At 63.6% G+C, this 21,559-nt stretch overlaps 1 protein-coding gene across 4 annotated transcripts in view; it reads right to left on the bottom strand.

Moving 5' to 3' along the window:
* DDC (dopa decarboxylase) overlaps positions 1-21,559 on the bottom strand; it is a 75,012-nt gene that overhangs the window by 19,349 nt on the left and 34,104 nt on the right. For all 4 annotated transcript variants that reach the window (XM_066238642.1, XM_066238645.1, XM_066238643.1 and 1 more), the window contains exons 5-9: positions 18,097-18,231; positions 14,032-14,175; positions 10,362-10,428; positions 4,106-4,200; positions 768-835 (exon numbers count right to left, since the gene is read on the bottom strand). In XM_066238642.1, coding sequence (XP_066094739.1) covers positions 768-835; positions 4,106-4,200; positions 10,362-10,428; positions 14,032-14,175; positions 18,097-18,231 — 509 coding nt within the window. The remainder of the gene's footprint in view (positions 1-767; positions 836-4,105; positions 4,201-10,361; positions 10,429-14,031; positions 14,176-18,096; positions 18,232-21,559) is intronic.

Here is a 21,559-nt window from a genome sequence, read left to right as displayed (position 1 = left end):
GAGTCCTTTCAAAGGTGCTGAAATTAAAGTAAGGTCATGGGTCGGTACCCTAATCAGACACGACCACCGTGTCCTTAGAAGACTGATCAGACCGATAAACTAAACAGATCTAGTTTCGAGCGCTTCGTTCCACGGCCACAGAGTATTTCTTTGAGCCTCGTCTGTGTGACCGTGTACGGGTGCGTGTCACGTCTGAGCTCCCCTTCCTGGCTGCCGACGGAGGACCGTGAACACGGCCCCGCTGCTGTGAACACCCAGAAAGCGTCTGCAGAAAGAGGACTCCTTCTGCGGGTCCTCAGCAAAAGGCGCCGAGGCCTCTAGACCTGGGTGCACTCAACATCTGAGACCAGAAACCCGGGCCCAGCTGACCAGTGGGACGGAAGGCGTGGGGGCCACGCAAGGCCCCTGGCCGGCTGAGCCTCCTCACGGGAGACCTGGAACTCTCTCCCCAAGCCTGCCCCCCAGGGCCCAGTGCGCCCGGCCTCTGTCCTCTGTTCAGGCCACGCACGGGGCCGGAGCACGGGGATTCATGGCCGCTCTTTCCCTTTGCCGGGACCTGCTCCAGGGAGCGGCGGCCAGCGGAGGCAGCTGTGCAGAGATTGTATCGTATGAGTGGGGGGAGAGAAGGAAGTGAGGAAAGCAGTGAGAGGGGCTGTTTGAGCATACACACCCCCCACATACCCGCCCTGGGTCCCCCACACCAGCCACTGCTCTAAAAAGGGCACCGGGCACAGGGCACTGGTCAGCTAATGAGCGGGGAGACTCACCACATGGCAGAGCAGTCAAAGTTCACCAGCAGCCACTTGTGCGGGTTGAAGTTAAAGGAGTCTGCAAACTGCCGGGAAATGACACAAACACAGGGAGACGCGTCTGAGTTATAGCTGTGGAGCCACGAGGCAGGACGCCGCCCGTGATCGGGAACGGGGCGGCGTGTGTTCACGAGCGAGTCGGCGAGACCCGGCAGGAAGGGACGGAGGGGGTCACGGCCGCCCAGGCCCCGGGCTCGGGGAGGCGCTGGGGCGGCCACCTGACCGGCAGGTCAGAGACTCTTTCTGTCCACTCACAAGCGGCAGCAGCAGAGCAGACCTCAGGAAACGGGGCTCTGAGACAGATCGGGGTCCCGGGCGGAGCTCAGGAGGAGCAGGAGGGCGTGGTGCTCAGAGAATCGGGGCTCCCGTCCCTGCCAGTAGCCAGTGCCGGGGTCACCCGCTGGCTGGAGGCGTCACCGTGTTTTCCAGCAAGAAAATAGGAGGGTCTGGCGGCCAGGGGGCTGAGGAGGGCCCGGCGTCTCTGCTGCGCTGTCCTGAGCACTGAGCTCTGCACCGCTCAGAACGCAGGGCCCCGCTCTCCCCTCTGCCTGGCCAGCCGGGCCTGGGTCCACGTGGAGGCCAGGGACACAGCCGCAGGGTCAGGCCGGAATCGAAGTGGGACGGAAGGCGCGGTGGCCACGCAAGGCCCCCGGGCCGGCTGAGCCTCCTCGCGGGAGACCTGGAACTCTCTCCCCAACTCTCCTCCCGCTGTTTCCAGGGATGAGGCCTGAGGAGGCCGGAGGAGCTGAGGGGCCCAGTGGGCAGTGGCAGGGGGACACAAGGTCAGCGGACGGCCCCAGCCCGGGGGTGCAGATTCATTTCCTCCCAGGCTTCCATAAAAGTAATTTGGTGAGACAGGAAATTACAAGGAGTTTCGTTTGTTGATCAAAGGTAACAAAAGGTGAAAGAAAGCCTTTGTTTGCCGGGAATGTTATTAGCTCGCTCCTGGGAGGCTGATCTGTTTAAACTTCTTTCATGACCCAACTGCGACATTCTGGTCCTGCTGACAGCGAGGGGCCCTTATCTCGCGGCAGGGCCCGGGCAGGAAATTGCAGCCCCTTATCTGAGCGGCTGAGCGAGCTGAGCCAGGCGCGAGGCCCCCCAGGCAGGGGAGCGGCCGGGCGATGGAAGACAACTGGCGAGACCCTGTCCGCGGCCTACAGCCACCCACCGCAGTGCCTGCCCGCCGCGGGCGTCTGACCAGGGGGAACCCTGGGAACGGTCACACCTCGAGTGTACGGGGAAATGAAGAGGGTTGCAGGAAAAGCCCTGAGACCCCCTCACCTGGCCGTTAGAAAGGGCCAGGCCTGGGAGGGCACGCAGAGCCCTCCCCTCCGCCATGGACACCTCCCCCCCCTTCCCTGAAGCGGCAAAACAGTCCTGGGCATGTCTGTGTCTCGTCCCCCTCGTGAAAGGTATTTACACGACAGACGGCTTCACTCTTCATTTCCCAGCACCAGACAAAACCAACACCCCAAACAAACAAACAAACACAGAGCCCTGCAGAGAGCTAGGGGTCAGGGCCCAGTTGTTATCAGAACCTCTCGCCCGCCCCCATATTCACAGCGGGGGGTAGGGGGGGGCTTCAGGAGCTCCGTTTCCGCCCTGAGGATTGATCTCAGCCCTCGCACGCTTTCGGTGATCAATAAGTCGTTACTGAATGAACGAGGGAATAAATGAATGAATGAGATGGAATTGTAACTGGAATGCTGTTGACTAATCAGCACGAGAAGGTCGGCTCCTTTCAAAGAGGGGAGCGTGTGTCTTCTGCACCTCTGACCCCCCCCCTCCCTGTCATCATCCAAACTGGTCATTAGCAGATGGACAGGCATCCTGACAGGAGAACGGAAACAGGTTAGAGGGACGCTGTCCCCAGGCCCTGGTGCAAATTAACAGCAGCATCGAATGCCTGCCCACGGCTTAGTGTGTGCCAGACACGGTTCCGTGGCCCACTGAACACGATCACCTCCTCCGATCCTCACGACAGCCCCTCGGAGGAGGAGGCATCGACTAAGTCCGTCCTGTGAGCTGCGGAGAGGATACCTAACCTGCCCCAGGGGACACGGCCAGTCCTAGAGTAAAGCTGGCGGCCAAACTGGCCGCCCAGGGCCCCCGGTTCTCCCGCACCCCGCCCAGGTGAGCTCGCATGGGACCTTGCCTCTGAGCACAAAGCTGCTGCCCTGGCTCTTCCAGGCCCTTCCCTTCCCCGAAACACTGTCCAAGCCGCCTCTCCAGACGTCTCAGCTCCTGGCAGGGAGCGACTGCCTGCCCCCCGGGGCTGCCGCCCGCTGTGACGTCCTGCTGGACTCTGGACCAGCACCCGAGAGCTCGGGCACCAGGCCGGGTCTCTGCGCTACGTCCACGGCCCCAGGAGCAGAGACGTGGGGACCGCTTGTCGTCAAAGCGGCAGGTGTTCTGGGCGGCACTGCAGGGGCCACACTTGATAGATGCTGCACGTGGCCTCGGGCACTCAGATACATGGGGACACCGCGCGTCCGATGCTGGTTAAAGTGGACGGCGTGCCTGACCAGGCGGTGACACAGTGGGTAGAGTGTTGGCCTGGCATGCAGAGGACCCAGGTTCGAGATCCCAAGGTCACCGGCTTGAGCGCGGGCTCGTTCAGCTTGAGTGCGGGGTCGCTGGCTTGAGCATGGGCTCATAGACATGACTCCATGGTGGCCGGGTGGCTGGCTTGAGCCCAAAGGTCACTGGCTTGAGCAAGGGGTCACTCACTCTGCTGTAGCCGCCCCCCCCCGTCAAGGCACATATGAGAAATCAACCAATGAACAACTAAGGTGCCACAACAAAGAATTGATGCTTCTCATCTCTCTCCCTTCCTGTCTGTCTGTCCCTATCTGTCCTTCTCTCTGTCTCTCTCTGTGCCACAAAAAAATAAAAATAAAAAAGGATCGGAGTGTCCGGGTGCCGCTCAGAGCACGGCAGTCACCGGCCCGAGGGGGGTCGCAGGCTGGTGTTTCCCACCAGTCCTTCCTCAGACGTGCCCCGGAATGTCCCTTTGTCCATGTGTGCTCTCCCACGGCTTTATAACCTGAGCCCTATCGTGTCACAGTGGCTCCGCCTGGGATGTGTGCGGACAGACAGACAGCAGTGGCAGACGTAGGCTGCGTGGTGAGGAGAGAGGGGACACGTGACCTGTCACGGGAAAGGGGGACTCCTCACGCTCTCTGGCGCCGGTTTGCAAATAACTCGCTGAGACAGCGAAGGTCACATCTCTGTAAGACGTCGCCGGTCACCGCACGCCTTCAGAAAGCGACCGCGGGGAAGAGCACACCCACCTCCACGCCGTTCAGGAGATGCCGGAACTCGGGGCAGATGAAGGCGCTGCCTGCATACGCCGCGTCGATGTGCAGCCACACGTCCTCCCGGTTACCTGGAAGCCAGAAGCGAGCGGTGAGCTCTCGGGCGCGTGCTCTCCTCGCCCCCCGGGGGCTGACCACTGGCCTGGCCCAGGCCCGGAGCCCATCAGGAGACTCTTTGTGCCCTGGTCTTTAAAGCGTCCCCACCTCAAAGGCAATGAAGCCGAGGGCGGGGCCATGTGCCGCTGGCCCGACATGCTCCGCACGGACCAGGTGCACAGAGCTTACGTGGAACGTGCAGAAAGGTAAGAGCCGCCCCCCCCTTGACGTCCAGACTGACCCTCAGCCTCGGGCGACTCTGAGATCATGTGCCCCGACCCCCCCAAGGGTCCCTGTCCACATCTTAGCTCAGTTCTCCGCCCTCCCCACCTCACCCTGTGATCTCCCTGGTCTCCTGGGCGCACTCGTTCTAACGTCCTTCCCCGGCACGTGGCTGGACGGGTCCAGTGGACAAAGCGAGGGGTCCCTATCTGCCTGCCACCTCCAGGTGGAGTTTGCCCGGCTGTTTCCCGCTATCTGAAACCATCCCCGGCTCCTCTCGCGAATGTGACTTCCGGGGTCACCCTTCTCCACGCAAATGGGGATGAAAACAGTCTCAGAACTTGAGGGACAAGAGGTGACACTCACGATGTGCCCCTCACGACACCTAACACAGAGCAGGTGAGAAGTCCACCTGACCTTCGGGACGACCCCTCTCCCGGCCTCGGCCATTCAGCAAGGTCCAGGGGTGACCAGGGCAGGCTGGGGGGTCTCGGGGAGGGAGCGGCATCCCTCCCTGACAGGTCAGGGTGCCAGGCCAGGTGCTCGGGCTCAGGTCACCCTGGGAGGGGTCGCCAGCACCCGTCACTGCGTCTGCACCGGTCAATGGACGGGTGGTTCTCTTTTCCAGACGTGACGCTGGGAGGGGTGAGCATGCCGAGCTCTGCAGATACTGGGGTGAGAGGCACCCCAAGGCCTGGATTCGCTTCTATCTCCGGGACTGAAGGGTCACCGCTCTGCACCGGTGTCCCCAGGGCTGCTGTTGCCACAGAAGATCGTGTCAGGTGAGGCTGGAGGAACCTTAAGATGTTTCCTGGGCAAAGGGTGTGTCCCCCCATGAGGACCGGCCCCGCGGACACCCGCAGAGCCCACAGGGAGGCGGAGGGAGCAGGGTGGGGCACAGGGCTCAGACCTTACGGGGTTTCCCCTGGGAAGCCACAGGGCCCTGCGCTGCGGACTCGGCCTCTCTCCCGAGACAGACAGTGTCTCTGAGCGCGTCTGCGCCTCCCTCCCCCGGTCCTGCACGCGGTCCTGCACGCAGGCCGCTCCCGACCACGGTGGGGGTCTCTGCTGTTTCTGAGCGCGTCTGGGCCCCCCCCCCTGCCCAGCACATGGGCCGCTCCTGACCACGGCGGGGGTCTCTGCTGTCTCTGAGCGCATCTGCCCCTCCCTCCCCCCCCCCCCCGTCCTGCACGTGGGCCGCTCCTGACCACGGTGGGGGTCTCTGCTGTTTCTGAGCGCGTCTGGGCCCCCCCCCCTGCCCAGCACGTGGGCCGCTCCCGACCACGGTGGGGGTCTCTGCTGTCTCTGAGCGCGTCTGGGCCCCCCCCACCGTCCGGCACGTGGGCCGCTCCTGACCACGGCGGGGGTCTCTGCTGTCTCTGAGCGTGTCTGCCCCTCCCTCCCCCCCCCCCCCCCCCGTCCTGCACGTGGGCCGCTCCTGACCACGCGGGGATCTCTGCTGTCTCTGAGCGCTTCTGGGCCCCCCCTGTCCTGCACGCAGGCCGCTCCCGACCACGGTGGGGGTCTCTGCTGTTTCTGAGCGCTTCTGGGCCCCCCCTGTCCTGCACGCAGGCCGCTCCCGACCACGGCGGGGGTCTCTGCTGTCTCTGAGCGCGTCTGCCCCTCCCTCCCCCGTCTGGCACGCGGGCCGCTCCTGACCACGGCAGGGGTCTCTGCTGTCTCTGAGCACGTCTGGACCCCCCCCCGTCCGGTGCACGGGCTTCTCCCGACCACATGGGGGTCGTCGCTGCTGTCTCTGAGCGCGTCTGAGCCGCCCCCGTCCGACACGTGGGCCGCTCCTGACCACGGCAGGGGTCTCTGCTGTCTCTGAGCGCGTCTGGACCCCCCCCCCCCGTCCGGCGCACGGGCTGCTCCCGACCACGGCGGGGGTCTCGGCTGTTGGGTGGGGCACTTGGTGCCTCCGAGACACCAACGGCTGTGCAGTTCAGGGCCGTGCGAAGGTGGGCAGAGCAGGACCGCCCGAGGGGCCCTGGCATCGGGACAAAGGCAGCTGTCAGGCTGGGGGTGGAAGGACAGACTCCACAATGGACTGAGGGTCCTCTTCCCCTCAGACCTACGTCCTCCTCACTTCGTCTCTCCCCTCACAAGACAGCCACGTGGTGAAACAGTTAAACCACAACCCGTCCACGCTGGCTGGGCCTCCAGGACAAAGGGTAGAGAGCTGGCCCCCACGGGGGGGGGGAGCAAGGCCGCCCCTCCCAGGCCCGAGCGCCGTGGAGACTCTGGAGGGGCAGTGGGGCGGGAAGAACGGGGGAAGGGGTCACTGGGGGAAAGCATGCTGGGAAGAATTAATTCACCCCAGAGAGGCCTGGCCTTTGCCCACGTGGAGGCCTCCGGGCCCCGGAACACCCTGCCGGAGCCCAGACTTCTCCCGCCTGGCCCTGGGCCCCACGCCGTGAAGGGACATGATTTATGGCGGGGCTTCGAGCCCAGCCACGTCAGCTCTGGCTTGGGAGGAACTGGAGACCACAAGAATTAGCTGGGCCTCCGGAGGGGCTGGAGGCTGAAGGTCAGCCCGCGGGCAGTACGTGACTGAGCCCTGATAGGCCCTGAGCTCTGACGGCGCGGGCAAGCTTCCCTGGCAGGGAGGCACCCCACCGGGGGCCGGGGGGCTCAGCCAGCCGCGACCCCGCGCAGGAGAGGCCGACCAGCAGCTCAGCGACACACACACACACACACGTACACACACGTACTCTGCCCCATGTCTCCCCCCTGGAAGAAACCAAAGTCGTGAGCATGCTTCCAGGAGTTCTGAGAACCCTTCCTTGGGTTTCTGAACCACGGGTGGTGTGAGAAGTGAGAGCGGTCCTGGAGGGACTGGGTCTCGGCCTAAAACTCCCCCAGGAGGAGGTCACCAACGTCCACGGGCGTGAGCGCCATCGGGCTGCTCTCCTGGACACAGGGGGCCAGCAGCCTGCACACCAGCCCCAACTCCCATGTCACATGTGTGTCCGGCCGGCTGCACGACCAGCCTCTGGCTTTCCGAAAGTGCGGGTCACCGAGACTCCAAGGCCAGAGCACAGGGGCTACATACTCCAGCAAGGCCACCTCGTGGGGACACAGCCGAGATAAAAGGGGCTCGGTCCCCATGGGCGGTGGTGGCCAGCCCTCGCTGCCCCATTTGCTGCGTCCCCTCCTGGCCACTCTGGTGCCACTGGACAGAGCTGGGGCGGCCCTGCCTCCCTGCTGCTCCCCAACACTCCCCGGGACCCCCGGTGCCACTGGACAGAGCTGGGGAGGCCCTGCCTCCCTGCTGCTCCCCGACACTCCCCGGGACCCCCGGACGTGGCCCCCAACTCTCACGGCTCCCTGTGTCCGCTCCCTACACCTTGTTCTCGGTACAGCCTGCTGGGATCCCGTCCACCAGCCCAGCTGGGCAGCGGAAACTGTCTGCCTGGCGAACCATCATTGTCAAAGGATCGAGAAACAAAATGTCTTTCCTAAAACGGCAGAGAGGAGAAAACCGCCTTCCTACGCGTCCTCCTTCTCGCTAACGGTGGCTGAAATTACCGTCGGAATTGTTTCAGTGGTTTGTTCTAATGATAATACGGGCAAGTTCAGACGCTCGGGACAGTCCCGTTGGAAGTTGAAGAATGCTGAACACGCCTGACCCGGTGGTGGCGCAGTGGATAGAGCGTCGGACTGGGATGCGGAAGGACCCAGGTTCGAGACCCCGAGGTCGCCAGCTTGAGCGCGGGCTCATCTGGTTTGAGCAAAGAGCTCACCAACTTGGACCCAAGGTCGCTGGCTCCAGGTCAAGGCACATGTGAGAAAGCAATCAATGAACAACTAAGAAGTCGCAACGCGCAATGAGAAACTGATGATTGATGCTTCTCATCTCTCTCCGTTCCTGTCTGTCTGTCCCTGTCTATCTCTGCCTCTGTAAAAAAAAGAAAAAAAAAAAAGAATGCTGAACACTTGATGGTCATCAGCTAAGCGGGGTCAGGGGGTGAGGGCAGATGAACAGGCACCGACTCCTGCTGGTCAGTGATCGTGTCGTCAGTGACACACAGAACCGACTAAGTTAACCTCACGGACGAGGGAAGGGAGAGCTCTGGCCCCCACCCGTGCCGGCTCCTTCAGCTAGCCCCAGGGTAGCCTCCATGATGACCACCAGACACCACACATGTTACTGTCCACGGCCCCCCAGGCCCAGGAGCGGAGGGAGATTCAGGTCAGCCGGACGGCCTGGGTCCCCACCCCAGCGAGCTGTGAAGGCCAGGGGCCGCCCACTGGCTCTCCCCTCTCTCTGAGCTTGCGGGCGGCCAGCGCTGAGGCCCGGGGACCGGGTGAGCTCGGCCTGTGGAGGGCCTCAGCCCCTTCTGCCTGACAGCCCTGGGAGCTACATCAGCCAGCCGCCGTCCAGGACATCCCGTTCTCAGCCTCCGAGCCTGAGTGGATGCCAAGCTTGGCCTGGCCGATCAGGGCTTGCAGGGGAAGAGGCCAGGGCCATGGTCACAGTCCTGAGTTGGCCGGTCCTGTCCGTCCTCCAGCTGCTCTTCCAGAAGTCTGGCACGGGGTCATCAACGGTCAGAAAGCGTGAGAACCCTCGCAGATGGGCGAGTGTGCCCCACAACGCCCCCCCATACCCCCGTTCGCACAGCCAGGGGTGGACTGGGCATTCCGTCTCACACATTTCTGTGCATTGACGCGTCCCCTCGGGAATCCACGAGGGACATGCTATTGTTCTGTGAGAACAGCTGCCCCGGCCCTATCTGTTCCTTTCACTCACGGGCAAACAAAACGCCGGATTGAAGGCTCACAGCTGTGCCCGGGGCCCGGGCCTCCCTCACCGCAGCTGCCGTGGCCACACCCGCGCCCCACGCCCACGCCGCCACCCCTGGACCCACGGTGCTGGAGAAGAGGGTCCGCTCCCCCCCGAAGCGTGGACCCCAACAGAGCCCGGGTTCGAGAGGGCAGAAGCGGGTTGGGGTACAGAGACAGGCGGCCAGGCAGCGCCCGGTGTTCCCCTGAGATCCGAACAACACCCTGTGTGCGGTCAGAGGGCCTGACCCGCTCTAGTTGTTGCTCCGGTCCACTCGAGTGCCACACCCCCAAAACAGAGAAAGGGGACGCTTCGTGAACCGGGGCTCCCTGTCCGCCCGAGGAAAGGTCACAGAAACCCCTCCCGGGCCTGCCGGGTCCCCCAGCCACCCAGTAAAGGGGACACCTCCTTTTCAGGGTTCCCTTTTGCAAACACTGACTTCTCGTCTCCAGACAAACGCCTAAGAAAGACCTGTAGCTGTGGGGAGATGGAGAGAGGACAGACCATCAACACATGATCTCCGACCCTTCTTTGAAGAAAGCTAGTTTTTTTTTTTTGGGGGGGGGTTGTTTGTTTGTCTGTTTGCTTGCTTGTTTGATTTGCTTAATCGCTTTAAGTAAGTTGCTTCACTATGTTTAGTCGTTTCACCAAGGCTAAAAGAAAAAATAAAGGGGGTGGCTCTCCTGCGGTGCGAGCACACGGCCGTCCTGCAGGGGGCGCGCGAGAGCCAGAGCGTGGCTTCTCAGCCGAGCAACGTGGCATTTGCAATCTATGGCTCTTTATGTTGCTGGAACGGTTGTTGGGGAAAAAAAAAAAAAAAAAGAAAGGAAAGAAAATGGTGTGCGGCTCCAGCTCAGCCCTGTTCTTGCACAACTAGCTCCAGGGTGGAGCTCAAGAGGCTGAAGTGTGGGCGGGCGGCTGCAAATGTGAGAAGAGTTGGGGCAGACCACCCCGCTGGGAAGCAGTCCTCACGATCACGGTCTGTGTCTTACGTCAGAGACACTCTTAGGTGGTGCTGGTTCCACGATGAAGTTAGTATCAGGGAGGGGGACCCAGAGGGAGGCCTATCGGACCCCCGCGGACAGGGACCAGTCTCAGGAGAGAAGGACGGGGTAGGGGGGTACTTACAGACGGGCCCCACTTCTGAGAGCCGGTCAAAGGAGCAGCAGGACGTGGTCCCCAGGGTCACCACCACCTGGAGAGGACAAAGCAGACATCCCTTCAAGCCCCTGCGTCTGGGTCACCGCCCTGACCTCCACCTGCACGACCCCCGGCCGGAGCCTGGGATGTGGTGCAAGGGGTCAGAGCACCGGGTGCAGACGTGAATCTGTGAGTGCGTGTTAACCTTGGCTGGAAGCGTCACAACGCGGGGCGAGAAACCGGTCTGCCACGGACAAGCCAGGTGGAGGGCAGGGGTGACCCCGGACTCCCCGGGGTGCCACGGACAAGCCAGGCGGAGGGCAGGCGTGACCCCGGACTCCCTGGGGTGCCACGGACAAGCCAGGTGGAGGGCAGGCGTGACCCCGGATTCCCTGGGGTGCCAAGGACAAGCCAGGTGGAGGGCAGGGGTGACCCCGGACTCCCTGGGGTGCCAAGGACAAGCCAGGCGGAGGGCAGGCATGACCCTGGACCCCCTGGGGTGCCAAGGACAAGCTAGGTGGAGGGCAGGCGTGACCCCGGACTCCCCGGGGTGCCAAGGACAAGCCAGGCGGAGGGCAGGCGTGACCCTGGACCCCCTGGGGTGCCGAGGACAAGCCAGGCGGAGGGCAGGCGTGACCCTGGACCCCCTGGGGTGCCGAGGACAAGCCAGGCGGAGGGCAGGCGTGACCCTGGACCCCCTGGGGTGCTGAGGACAAGCCAGGCGGAGGGCAGGCGTGACCCTGGACCCCCTGGGGTACCGAGGACAAGCCAGGCGGAGGGCAGGCGTGACCCCGGACCCAGGCAGAGGGCAGGCGTGACCCCGGACTCCCCGGGGTGCCAAGGACAAGCCAGGCGGAGGGCAGGCATGACCCTGGACCCCCTGGGGTGCCAAGGACAAGCCAGGCGGAGGGCAGGCGTGACCCCGGACCCCCTGGGGTGCCAAGGACAAGCCAGGCGGAGGGCAGGCGTGACCCCGGACCCCCTGGGGTGCCAAGGACAAGCCAGGCGGAGGGCAGGCGTGACCCTGGACCCCCTGGGGTGCCAAGGACAAGCTAGGTGGAGGGCAGGCGTGACCCCGGACTCCCCGGGGTGCCAAGGACAAGCCAGGCGGAGGGCAGGCGTGACCCTGGACCCCCTGGGGTGCCAAGGACAAGCCAGGCGGAGGGCAGGCGTGACCCTGGACCCCCTGGGGTGCCGAGGACAAGCCAGGCGGAGGGCAGGCGTGACCCTGGACCCCCTGGGGTACCGAGGACAAGCCAGGCGGAGGGCAGGCGTGACCCCGGACCCAGGCGGAGGGCAGGCGTGACCCCGGACTCCCCGGGGTGCCAAGGACAAGCCAGGCGGAGGGCAGGCATGACCCTGGACCCCCTGGGGTGCCAAGGACAAGCTAGGTGGAGGGCAGGCGTGACCCCGGACCCCCTGGGGTGCCAAGGACAAGCCAGGCAGAGGGCAGGTGTGACCCCGGACCCAGGCAGAGGGCAGGCGTGACCCCGGACTCCCTGGGGTGCCAAGGACAAGCTAGGTGGAGAGCAGGCGTGACCCCGGACCCCCTGGGGTGCCGAGGGGCGGAAACAAAGCCCCATGTGTGGCTGGCGCCCCGTGCTCTGCTTAACGGACAGAAAAGATGCCTGCAGACTCTGAGAGTCTTGTTCCTTCCGTGTGGTAGGAAGTCTGGGTTTTTCTTCAGCTTGGTATGTATATGTGTGTGCACATGAGTGTGCGTGCACGCACATGGTGCGGGGCGAGCACCCCGGCAGGGAAACGCGCCCAGCATGGGAACTCTCGAGTTGCTTTGTCTATGTCATTAAAAAAGAAAAATCGTAAAAAATAAAATGTAGTGTAGAAACCACAGGATGATTTACTCATCTCAATATTGCCGTCATTTCTCTTCTCGAGTTTGAAGAGCCCCTGAGAAAGGGCATCTCGGTGGCTCCACCGTCCCTCCCGCCCCCGTTTCGTTTCCTGCAGGTCAACTGCCGCTGAATTAAATGCGGTGACTTCTGTTTGTGAATTATGTAAAGAGTAAACATCCCCGTGTCAGAATTATTTTCCATCTATTCATGCCCGCCCGGGAATCGAGTGCCTGAAATGATGTTGACCAAATATTAATCCTGTTTGTTTTTTAGGGTGAGGTCTGGGTTAGCATAAACCTTTTATTCTTAGATTTTTATGTAATTATTGATGTTGTGGTTTTGAGCACGGAGCGTTTCGCAGAAACAATAAACACTGCCTTGTCCTGCCAAGGGCCTTGGGTGAGAGGAGGAGGTGACATCTCCCCAGCGCTGGCTCTGAGGCCCGGGCTCTGCAGACACGGCAGGCAGGCCTCACAGCGCCCTTCGGTGCTGAACACAGTGAGGGTCCCCGCTGTTGCCCCGACCTAAGGGAGACTCCGGGGACACACAGAGAGAAGGGACCTGGGTGTGGCTGTCCTCTTCTTCCCACTAGAAAGCCCAGAGCCCTGGGCCAAGCCAGAGAGTCCCTGCCAGCCAACCTGAGCCCCTGGTGCCCCAGGAGGGAGGCTGGTGGGGACAAGGCCCTCGGCGGGGGAGGTGGCAGGAAGGCCTGCCTGCTCAGTGTCCTGGGCGGCTGCGGGTCAGCTTGTCCTAATTCGCGGAGGCCGCTTGAGCGCCCAGCACCTGCTCTGCTCCAGGCTCCGATTACCCGGCTCAGCCCGGCGACACTAACCTGATTTCAGCAGACGCATAATCACATTTGTGCAGGGGTGGGGGGGGGGTGGGGGAGGGTGGCGGGAGGGGCAGGGCTGGTGCTCCGTCTCTGAGAGCCCCTCCTCCACACCCCCCCCCCCGGCATTCCCGCTGCTGAGGACACGCTCCCTTCTGGAGCCTTCTCTCCTGCCTCTCCCCCACCGACCCGCCCGCTGTGCTCAGATACGTGCCTGGCAGCCACGGCCCTCGGCCTCTGAGGGTGGGGTGGGGGACAACGAAAACCACCATGCAGGAGGCAGGGAAACTCTCAGGAGCCCCAGCCGGCTCCTGGAAGGCGGAGGTTTGGCCTGCTGGGTTCAAACCTGCCAAACGCCACCCCGCTCTCCGCCGGGGCCCGTGCGTTTTGAGGGGTGAGCACCCCCTCTGAGCGTCTATGGAAGGCTAGGTGCCAGGAGTCACCGTGCACGTGCAGAACCACAACCACTACCACAGGGGTCCCCAAACTACGGCCCGCGCGGGCCACATGCGGCCCCCTGAGGCCATTTATCCGGCCCCCACTGCACTTCTGGAAGGGGCACCTCTTTCATTGGTGGTCAGTGAGAGGAGCATAGTTACCATCGAAATACTGATCAGTTTGTTGATTTAAATTTACTTGTTCTTTATTTTAAATGTTATATTTGTTCCCGTTTTGTTTTTTTACTTTAAAATAAGATATGTGCAGTATGCATAGGGATTTGTTCATAGTTTTTTTTATAGTCCGGCCCTCCAATGGTCTGAGGGACAGTGAACTGGCCCCCTGTGTAAAAAGTTTGGGGATCCCTGCTCTACCAGCACGTCCAGGCTCAGGCTGCTGCCCTTGAGGCTCTGGGCCGCCTCACAGGCCCCAGAGAGGGGGCTGCAGCCTGGCCTGCCCCCCCGGGCCCGGCCCCGGACCCCGGCGGGGCTCCCACACTCCCAGGGGCCCTGGGCCGCACGCACAGGGCTGGACTTACAAAGAAAGGAACCAGCCCAGCAGCCTTGTCCCTCTCGAGGGCCTCCTGCAGGGCGGACCCGCGCATGGCGAAGGCGTCGTCCGAAGGGACGGCTCTTATGTTCACTCCTCCGATCAACCCGGCTCTCTCCACGGAGCAGTGGGCCTGCCAAGAAAACTTCAGGGTCAGATGGGCTGCACTCGCTGGCCACAGGCCCCTGGCTCGGCAGAGGACCCCGCGGACCAGGCCGTGGCTCCACCTTCCTGGACAGCCCGACGTCCTCGTCCGCCTCTTCCCGGTCCATCTGCTCCCCCCTTCCCTCCCTCCCCCGCAGGCAGGCTTCCCGGGGAGCGTCCCCCATAACAGTGAACACCTCAGCCCTGCTCCCCAGGACCCGGACTGGGCTGGACTCACAGCAGAACGAGGCCCAGGGCCCACCCAGGCTCCTGCTGGGCAGAACAAATTCACCTGACCCCCCACCTCCCCCTCTGCACGGTCACCTAGAATGGTACCGGCCACGTGGCACCCTTGGAAGAATCTAGAAACCACCGCCATCTCCGGTCGGCGGGGCTACGCTCCCTCGCAGAACCCCTACCGGGAGAGGCCCCAGCCCAACCACATTCACAGAGGGTTCTCTCAACACGCGTGTCCTGGGCACCCACGTGTGCATTTTTCTCACGTTTCCTCATGTCCTCCTGGGGAGACCAGGGAGCCATAAATATAAATGAATAATGTTCTTCAGGTGCAAGTGTCTCCCGCGCCTGGCGTTAGACGACGCGGCAGAGAATCCCCCCCCTCCCCGCAGCTAAGCGCCCCCCCCCAAACCCGGGGGTATTGAATTCGTTTCGGGGCTACACATCTGCGTATTCGCTGGGGTGGAGCTGTCACCGTGGAAATTCCTGGCTTAATGCAGGGAAGATAAAAATGTCAGCAAGAGGAGCTCAACTATTCTGTGTGGAGCCTCAGTTCTGGAGGGTGGTGCCGTCCATGCCTTTTTTGTTGTTGTTGTGACCTCTGGACGGCAGTGTTCCTCACAGAGCAACTTTCCACCGCCCGCCTCCCTTCCCTTCTGTGGTTTCTTCCCACACAATCCCGTTTCTGTTTCTGGGTTTCTAAGCTTTTCCCAACGGCTGGGCTGGGCGGTGCAGTCACGGCAGGGGTCCCTGTTTGCCGAGTTCTCTAAACAGGGGTCCTGCATCTCAGAATCTCAGATCAGCGGTTGGCTGGGGGTGGGGTGGGGGGCAGGGAGAAGGTCGTGGGGGGTGGGGGTGGGCGGCGATGCCCAGGGCAGGCAGTCTGGGCCCCGGTGCGACGGCCCAAACCCCGGGCAAAGGCTCAGAGAACTCACACAATTTGCTAGAGATCGTGGAACTTAAAAAACGGCCAAACCAAGACAGGAGAACAGGGTCGGGGCTGCCTGTGCCCCACGTCTCCCGAAGGCCACCCAGAGCGCGGCCTCCTGGTCCCGCGGGAGGCCAGAGCGGTGGCCACGGAGCTGGTCTCACTGGGCCCGAACGGCCCCCACGGTGGTTTCCCCTGGGAGGACTAAGCGTTCCCCGGCCCCCACGGTGGTTTCCCCCTGGGAGGACTAAGCGTCCCCCGGCCCCCACGGTGGTTTCCCCCTGGGAGGACTAAGCGTCCCCCGGTCCCCACGGTGGTTTCCCCTGGGAGGACTAAGCGTCCCCCGGCCCCCACGGTGGTTTCCCCCTGGGAGGACTAAGCGTCACCCGGCCCCCACAGTGGTTTCCCCTGGGAGGACTAAGCGTCCCCCGGCCCCCACGGTGGTTTCCCCCTGGGAGGACTAAGCGTCCCCCGGCCCCCACGGTGGTTTCCCCCTGGGAGGACTAAGCGTCCCCCGGCCCCCATGGTGGTTTCCCCCTGGGAGGACTAAGCGTCCCCCGGCCCCCACGGTGGTTTCCCCTGGGAGGACTAAGCGTCCCCCGGCCCCCACGGTGGTTTCCCCCTGGGAGGACTAAGCGTCCCCCGGCCCCCACGGTGGTTTCCCCCTGGGAGGACTAAGCGTCCCCCGGCCCCCACGGTGGTTTCCCCCTGGGAGGACTAAGCGTCCCCCACGGTGGTTTCCCCCTGGGAGGACTAAGCGGCCCCCGGCCCCCACGGTGGTTTCCCCCTGGGAGGACTAAGCGGCCCCCGGCCCCCACGGTGGTTTCCCCCTGGGAGGACTAAGCGTCCCCCGGCCCCCACGGTGGTTTCCCCCTGGGAGGACTAAGCGTCCCCCGGCCCCCACGGTGGTTTCCCCCTGGGAGGACTAAGCGTCCCCCGGCCCCCACGGTGGTTTCCCCCTGGGAGGACTAAGCGTCCCCCGGCCCCCACGGTGGTTTCCCCCTGGGAGGACTAAGCGTCCCCCGGCCCCCATGGTGGTTTCCCCCTGGGAGGACTAAGCGTCCCCCGGCCCCCACGGTGGTTTCCCCCTGGGAGGACTAAGCGTCCCCCGGCCCCCACGGTGGTTTCCCCCTGGGAGGACTAAGCGTCCCCCGGCCCCCACAGTGGTTTCCCCTGGGAGGACTAAGCGTCCCCCGGCCCCCATGGTGGTTCCCCCTGGGAGGACTAAGCGTCCCCCACGGTGGTTTCCCCTGGGAGGACTAAGCGTCCCCCGGCCCCCATGGTGGTTTCCCCCTGGGAGGACTAAGCGTCCCCCGGCCCCCACGGTGGTTTCCCCTGGGAGGACTAAGCGTCCCCCACGGTGGTTTCCCCTGGGAGGACTAAGCGTCCCCCGGTCCCCACGGTGGTTTCCCCTGGGAGGACTAAGCGTCCCCCGGCCCCCACGGTGGTTTCCCCTGGGAGGACTAAGCGTCCCCCGGCCCCCACGGTGGTTTCCCCCTGGGAGGACTAAGCGTCCCCCACGGTGGTTTCCCCCTGGGAGGACTAAGCGTCCCCCACGGTGGTTTCCCCTGGGAGGACTAAGCGTCCCCCGGCCCCCACGGTGGTTTCCCCTGGGAGGACTAAGCGTCCCCCGGCCCCCACGGTGGTTTCCCCTGGGAGGACTAAGCGTCCCCCGGTCCCCACGGTGGTTTCCCCCTGGGAGGACTAAGCGTCCCCCATGGTGGTTTCCCCTGGGAGGACTAAGCGTCCCCCGGCCCCCACGGTGGTTTCCCCCTGGGAGGACTAAGCGTCCCCCGGTCCCCACGGTGGTTTCCCCTGGGAGGACTAAGCGTCCCCCGGTCCCCACGGTGGTTTCCCCTGGGAGGACTAAGCGTCCCCCGGTCCCCACGGTGGTTTCCCCTGGGAGGACTAAGCGTCCCCCGGCCCCCACGGTGGTTTCCCCCTGGGAGGACTAAGTGTCCCCCGGCCCCCACGGTGGTTTCCCCCTGGGAGGACTAAGTGTCCCCCGGCCCCCACGGTGGTTTCCCCCTGGGAGAACTAAGCGTCCCCGGCCCCCACGGTGGTTTTCCCCTGGGAGGACTAAGCGTCCCCGGCCCCCACGGTGGTTTCCCCCGGGAGGACTAAGCGTCCCCCGATCCTCACGGTGGTTCCCCCTGGGAGGACTAAGTGTCCCCCGGCCCCCACGGTGGTTTCCCCCTGGGAGGACTAAGCGTCCCCGGTCCCCACGGTGGTTTCCCCTGGGAGGACTAAGTGTCCCCCGGCCCCCACGGTGGTTTCCCCCTGGGAGGACTAAGCGTCCCCGGCCCCCACGGTGGTTTCCCCTGGGAGGACTAAGTGTCCCCCGGCCCCCACGGTGGTTTCCCCCTGGGAGGACTAAGTGGCCCCCGGCCCCCACGGTGGTTTCCCCTGGGAGGACTAAGTGTCCCCCGGCCCCCACGGTGGTTTCCCCCTGGGAGGACTAAGCGTCCCCCGGCCCCCACGGTGGTTTCCCCCTGGGAGGACTAAGCGTCCCCCACGGTGGTTTCCCCCTGGGAGGACTAAGTGGCCCCCGGCCCCCACGGCTGCCCGCTCTCCAGTACGGGGTGTCTCAGCCCCGCGACACCCCCCCCCCCCAGGGCGGCTCTCAGATCCAACCTGATACCTCGTCCTCTTGTTTTGTTCGGATCTGACCTCAAACAGAACACGGGAGACCGGGAGGCTCGGTGGGGCTCCGGGCGGGGGGTGAGGGAGAGGGGACCCCGTTACCTGGTCTGAGGAGTAGGCCACCAGCTTCTCCAGGATGGCGGCCTCGGGCAGCCCCGGGCGGGCGGCCTGCAGACGCCGTATTGCCTTGCTGCGGGCGGCCAGCAGGGCCATCAGCGTGGCCTCGCTCGCACTCCCCTGCGGCAGAGAGAAGGTGGACGTGACCTTCAGAGCACCGCACAGGAGCCGGATCTGAACTGTGAGAGACCGTTATCAAGTGCTTTTCTTTTCTTTTTTTTTTATGAAGTGAGAGGAGGAGAGGCAGAGAGACAGACTCCTCGCATGCGCTCTGACCGGAATCTACCCGGCATGCCCACTAGGAGGCGATGCTCTGACCATCTGGGGTCACTGCTCCATTGCTTGGCAACCAAGCTATTTTATAGCACCTGAGGCAGAGGCCACAGAGCCATCCTCAGCGCCCGGGCCAACTTTGCTCCAATGGAGCCTTGGCTGTGGGAGGGGAAGAGGGAGACAGAGAGGAAGGAGAGGGGGAGGGGTGGAGAAGCAGATGGGTGCTTCTCCTGTGTGCCCTGGCCGGGAATCGAACCCGGGACTTCCCCACGCTGGGTTGATGCTCTACCGCTGAGCCAACCGGCCAGGGCTCTCTCTCTTTTTCTTAAAGATGAATCTGAAATCACAAAGTCCACTCTCCTTTACCCAGGGACGCTCTGGACCCCTGTGACTGTCGCTTTAGTTCTGGTTCTAATAGAGGAGGAGTCCGGCCCGGGTACCGTGTCTGAGCCTGGCTGTGTGGACAGAGACTGCATTTGCTTATAAACGGGGTATTTTTCCCTCGAGACTCAGAAATCGCCTTGCAGGCTGGCCCTGGATGCCCAACGTTGGGGGCTGAACGGCATCCTCTCGAACTTCCCATGTTCACGTCCTGACCCCCAGAACCTGAGACCATGACTGTCGTTGGGCGTCTGGACCTTCACCCAGGTTATTATGTTAAAAGGCGGTGCGTAGAGTGGGTCCTCATCCAATCTGGCCACCGTCCCTGGAAAAGGGGAGGGGGCCGCCGCAGAGGTGGACGCACACAGAGGTGACCGCGGGAGGACACTGGGAGAGGCCCGTGCGCTGCCGGCCAAGGAGAGCGGCCTCTGGCTTCTGCGGAGACCAAGCCTGCCTCCACCCCGACCTCGGACGTCCAGCCTTCCGGACGGTGAGGCCACACCTCCCTGTCGTTGGAGCTGCCCGGTGTGCGGCCTTCCGCGACGGCCCCTTAGCGAGCGAGCGAGCGGACACAGCAAACGGCCACAGCTCATTCTGGCCAGGGTGGGGGTGTGGAACTCCGCCCCTCCGAGGTCGGATTCAGTTCAGCGCCCATGGCCTTATTCTACGTAATTTGCCAGGTGACGCTGTTCTCAGGGTTTGTCATCTCCAGGTGAGAAACTGACGTGCAGAGAGGTGAACCGACTTCTCCCGGGTCGGTCGGTGGCAGCAGCAGGGGCGGGGCACAGGGAGGGGCAGCCCCCGTGGGTCCCGTCCGGGGCCGGCGGGGCGGGGTGGGGGGCCTCCCCACGGATGTGAGCCACTGGCCCCGCCCCCGCTGCTTGGGACGGCTGAACCTGACGTCCGTCCCGGATGGCGCCTGCCGGCCGAACGGGAATCGCGGCAGGAAGAGAATTTAAAGACTTCACATTTTTGTTGAATTTTTGTTGACTCCGAGAAAGGGACGTGTAAGATGTTGGGGTTTTAGCGAGAAATACAGAAAGAGGGGTGAGCCTCTCTGGTCCACGCCTCCTCCTCCCCGCGTGGAGGCCGACTTCTTTTTGTTTACTGATTCGATTTCTTCACTTCTTTTACGTCAATGCGTTCCCCTTGGGAAGACGGGCGAGGCTGGAAGACAAGGCCACGCGCCCACGCACGGACCCGCACGCGTGTTTGTGATCTTCCTAACTCCCCCCCGTGGAAAGGGGCTCACAGTTTCCTCAGGCGGTGTTGTCACCGGCTGTAGACACCCGCTCTGGACATGGCCAGAGATACCGGCCGGCCACGCTAAGTCAACTGTGGCAGACGTCCCAGCTCTGGGGAGGGCACTGGGGTGCTTCTCGGGTGGCCGCTGTCCCCTTGGGCCCCACGTTCTGCACGTCCTAGAGCCTCCTTCGTCCTCGCTGGAGGAAGGCTCGGTTCCCAGACGGAGTCCCTGTCACCCAGCCCTCAGATGGCCTGGCAGCCCCCCCCCCCATGGCTCCCACGGCCCCGCGATGTCCACGCCGCGCGGAACCACGCTCTGTGGAAGGGCTGTGCGTAGGCATTGCCAGTTTGTGAGGGCTTCTCTGGGCTCTGCCCACGTCGTGAGACCAGCCTCCCCTCCTTCAGCAACGGAAAGTGACTGTGAGAAAAGCCCAGAGCCCCTGGGACGGTCAGCCGGGCACCAGCGCCTTGGCCCACGGCAGGACAGTGCACGGCCGGGCCCTTTGTCGGAAGCAGATTCTTGCCCAGGGCGCGGTGGGGATGGCCGCTCTGTGCTGAGAGGCCACAAGGACACCTTGGCCGGGTCGCGGCAGACAGAGGCAGCAGGAAGGGCTGCCCAGCGCCGGCCGGGCTGTGAGGCGTGAGCGGAGATGGCCCTTGTGTCCGGGTGTCCAAGTGTCTCCCAGGCCGCGCCAGAGCTTCCCAGCGCAGTTGGGAGACCACAGGCAGCCCCGCCAGCCCAGCTCCAAGGATGGTTTGACGTCTGACTCAGACGGTGCCCCTGCTTCTCTCCGGGGGACTGGCTCCGAGGGGGGCGCGTGGAATCCGGGGCTCGGAGCTGCCAGGGTTCGCCCCAACCGCACGCGGGGGCTCCCGCCAGCTCTGGAAGATGGGACGGACTTGAAGGGCAGGGTAACAGAAAGGTTTGCCCAGGGGAGACGCAGGCACAGCTCCGGACACCGGGACCCAAGCCAAAGTCGGGGGAGCTGGTGGACTGCCCCCAGGCCCAGCCCGCGTGGGCACCGACCTTGCCCCTCAGTGGCTCGTGTCCTCGGGCCTGTCTGGGCCCCAGTGTCCTCGCCTCCGGGAAAGATGGCCGATAATGCGATCAATCGCTCTAGACTAGGGGTCGGGAACCTTTTTGGCTGAGAGAGCCATGAACGCCGCATATTTTAAAATGTAATTCCGTGAGAGCCATACAACGACCCGTGTACATGACGCATTATCCAATAAAAATGTGGTGTGGTCCCAGAGGACAGCTGTGATTGGCTCCAGCCACCCGCAACCATGAACATGAGTGGTAGGAAATGAAAGGATTGTAATCCATGAGAATGTTTCATATTTTTAACTTTTTTTTTATTATTACTAAGGATTTGCCTGCGAGCCAGATGCAGCCATCAGAAGAGCCACATCTGGCTCGCGAGCCACAGGTTCCCGACCCCTGCTCTAGACGCTTGCAGGCTGAGCGGCGACAGCAGGAAGCACGGGACCCCGGCTGACACGCGGCCTCGCTCGGCGTGGGTGTTCGGCGAGAAGGGCCGTTACGATC

This window comes from Saccopteryx bilineata, chromosome 7 (genome assembly GCF_036850765.1).
Source record: "Saccopteryx bilineata isolate mSacBil1 chromosome 7, mSacBil1_pri_phased_curated, whole genome shotgun sequence".
In the NCBI taxonomy this organism is placed as follows: domain Eukaryota; kingdom Metazoa; phylum Chordata; class Mammalia; order Chiroptera; family Emballonuridae; genus Saccopteryx; species Saccopteryx bilineata.
The sequence above is the reverse complement of the archived record's forward strand: the minus strand, read 5'-3'. Positions and strand labels throughout refer to the sequence as shown.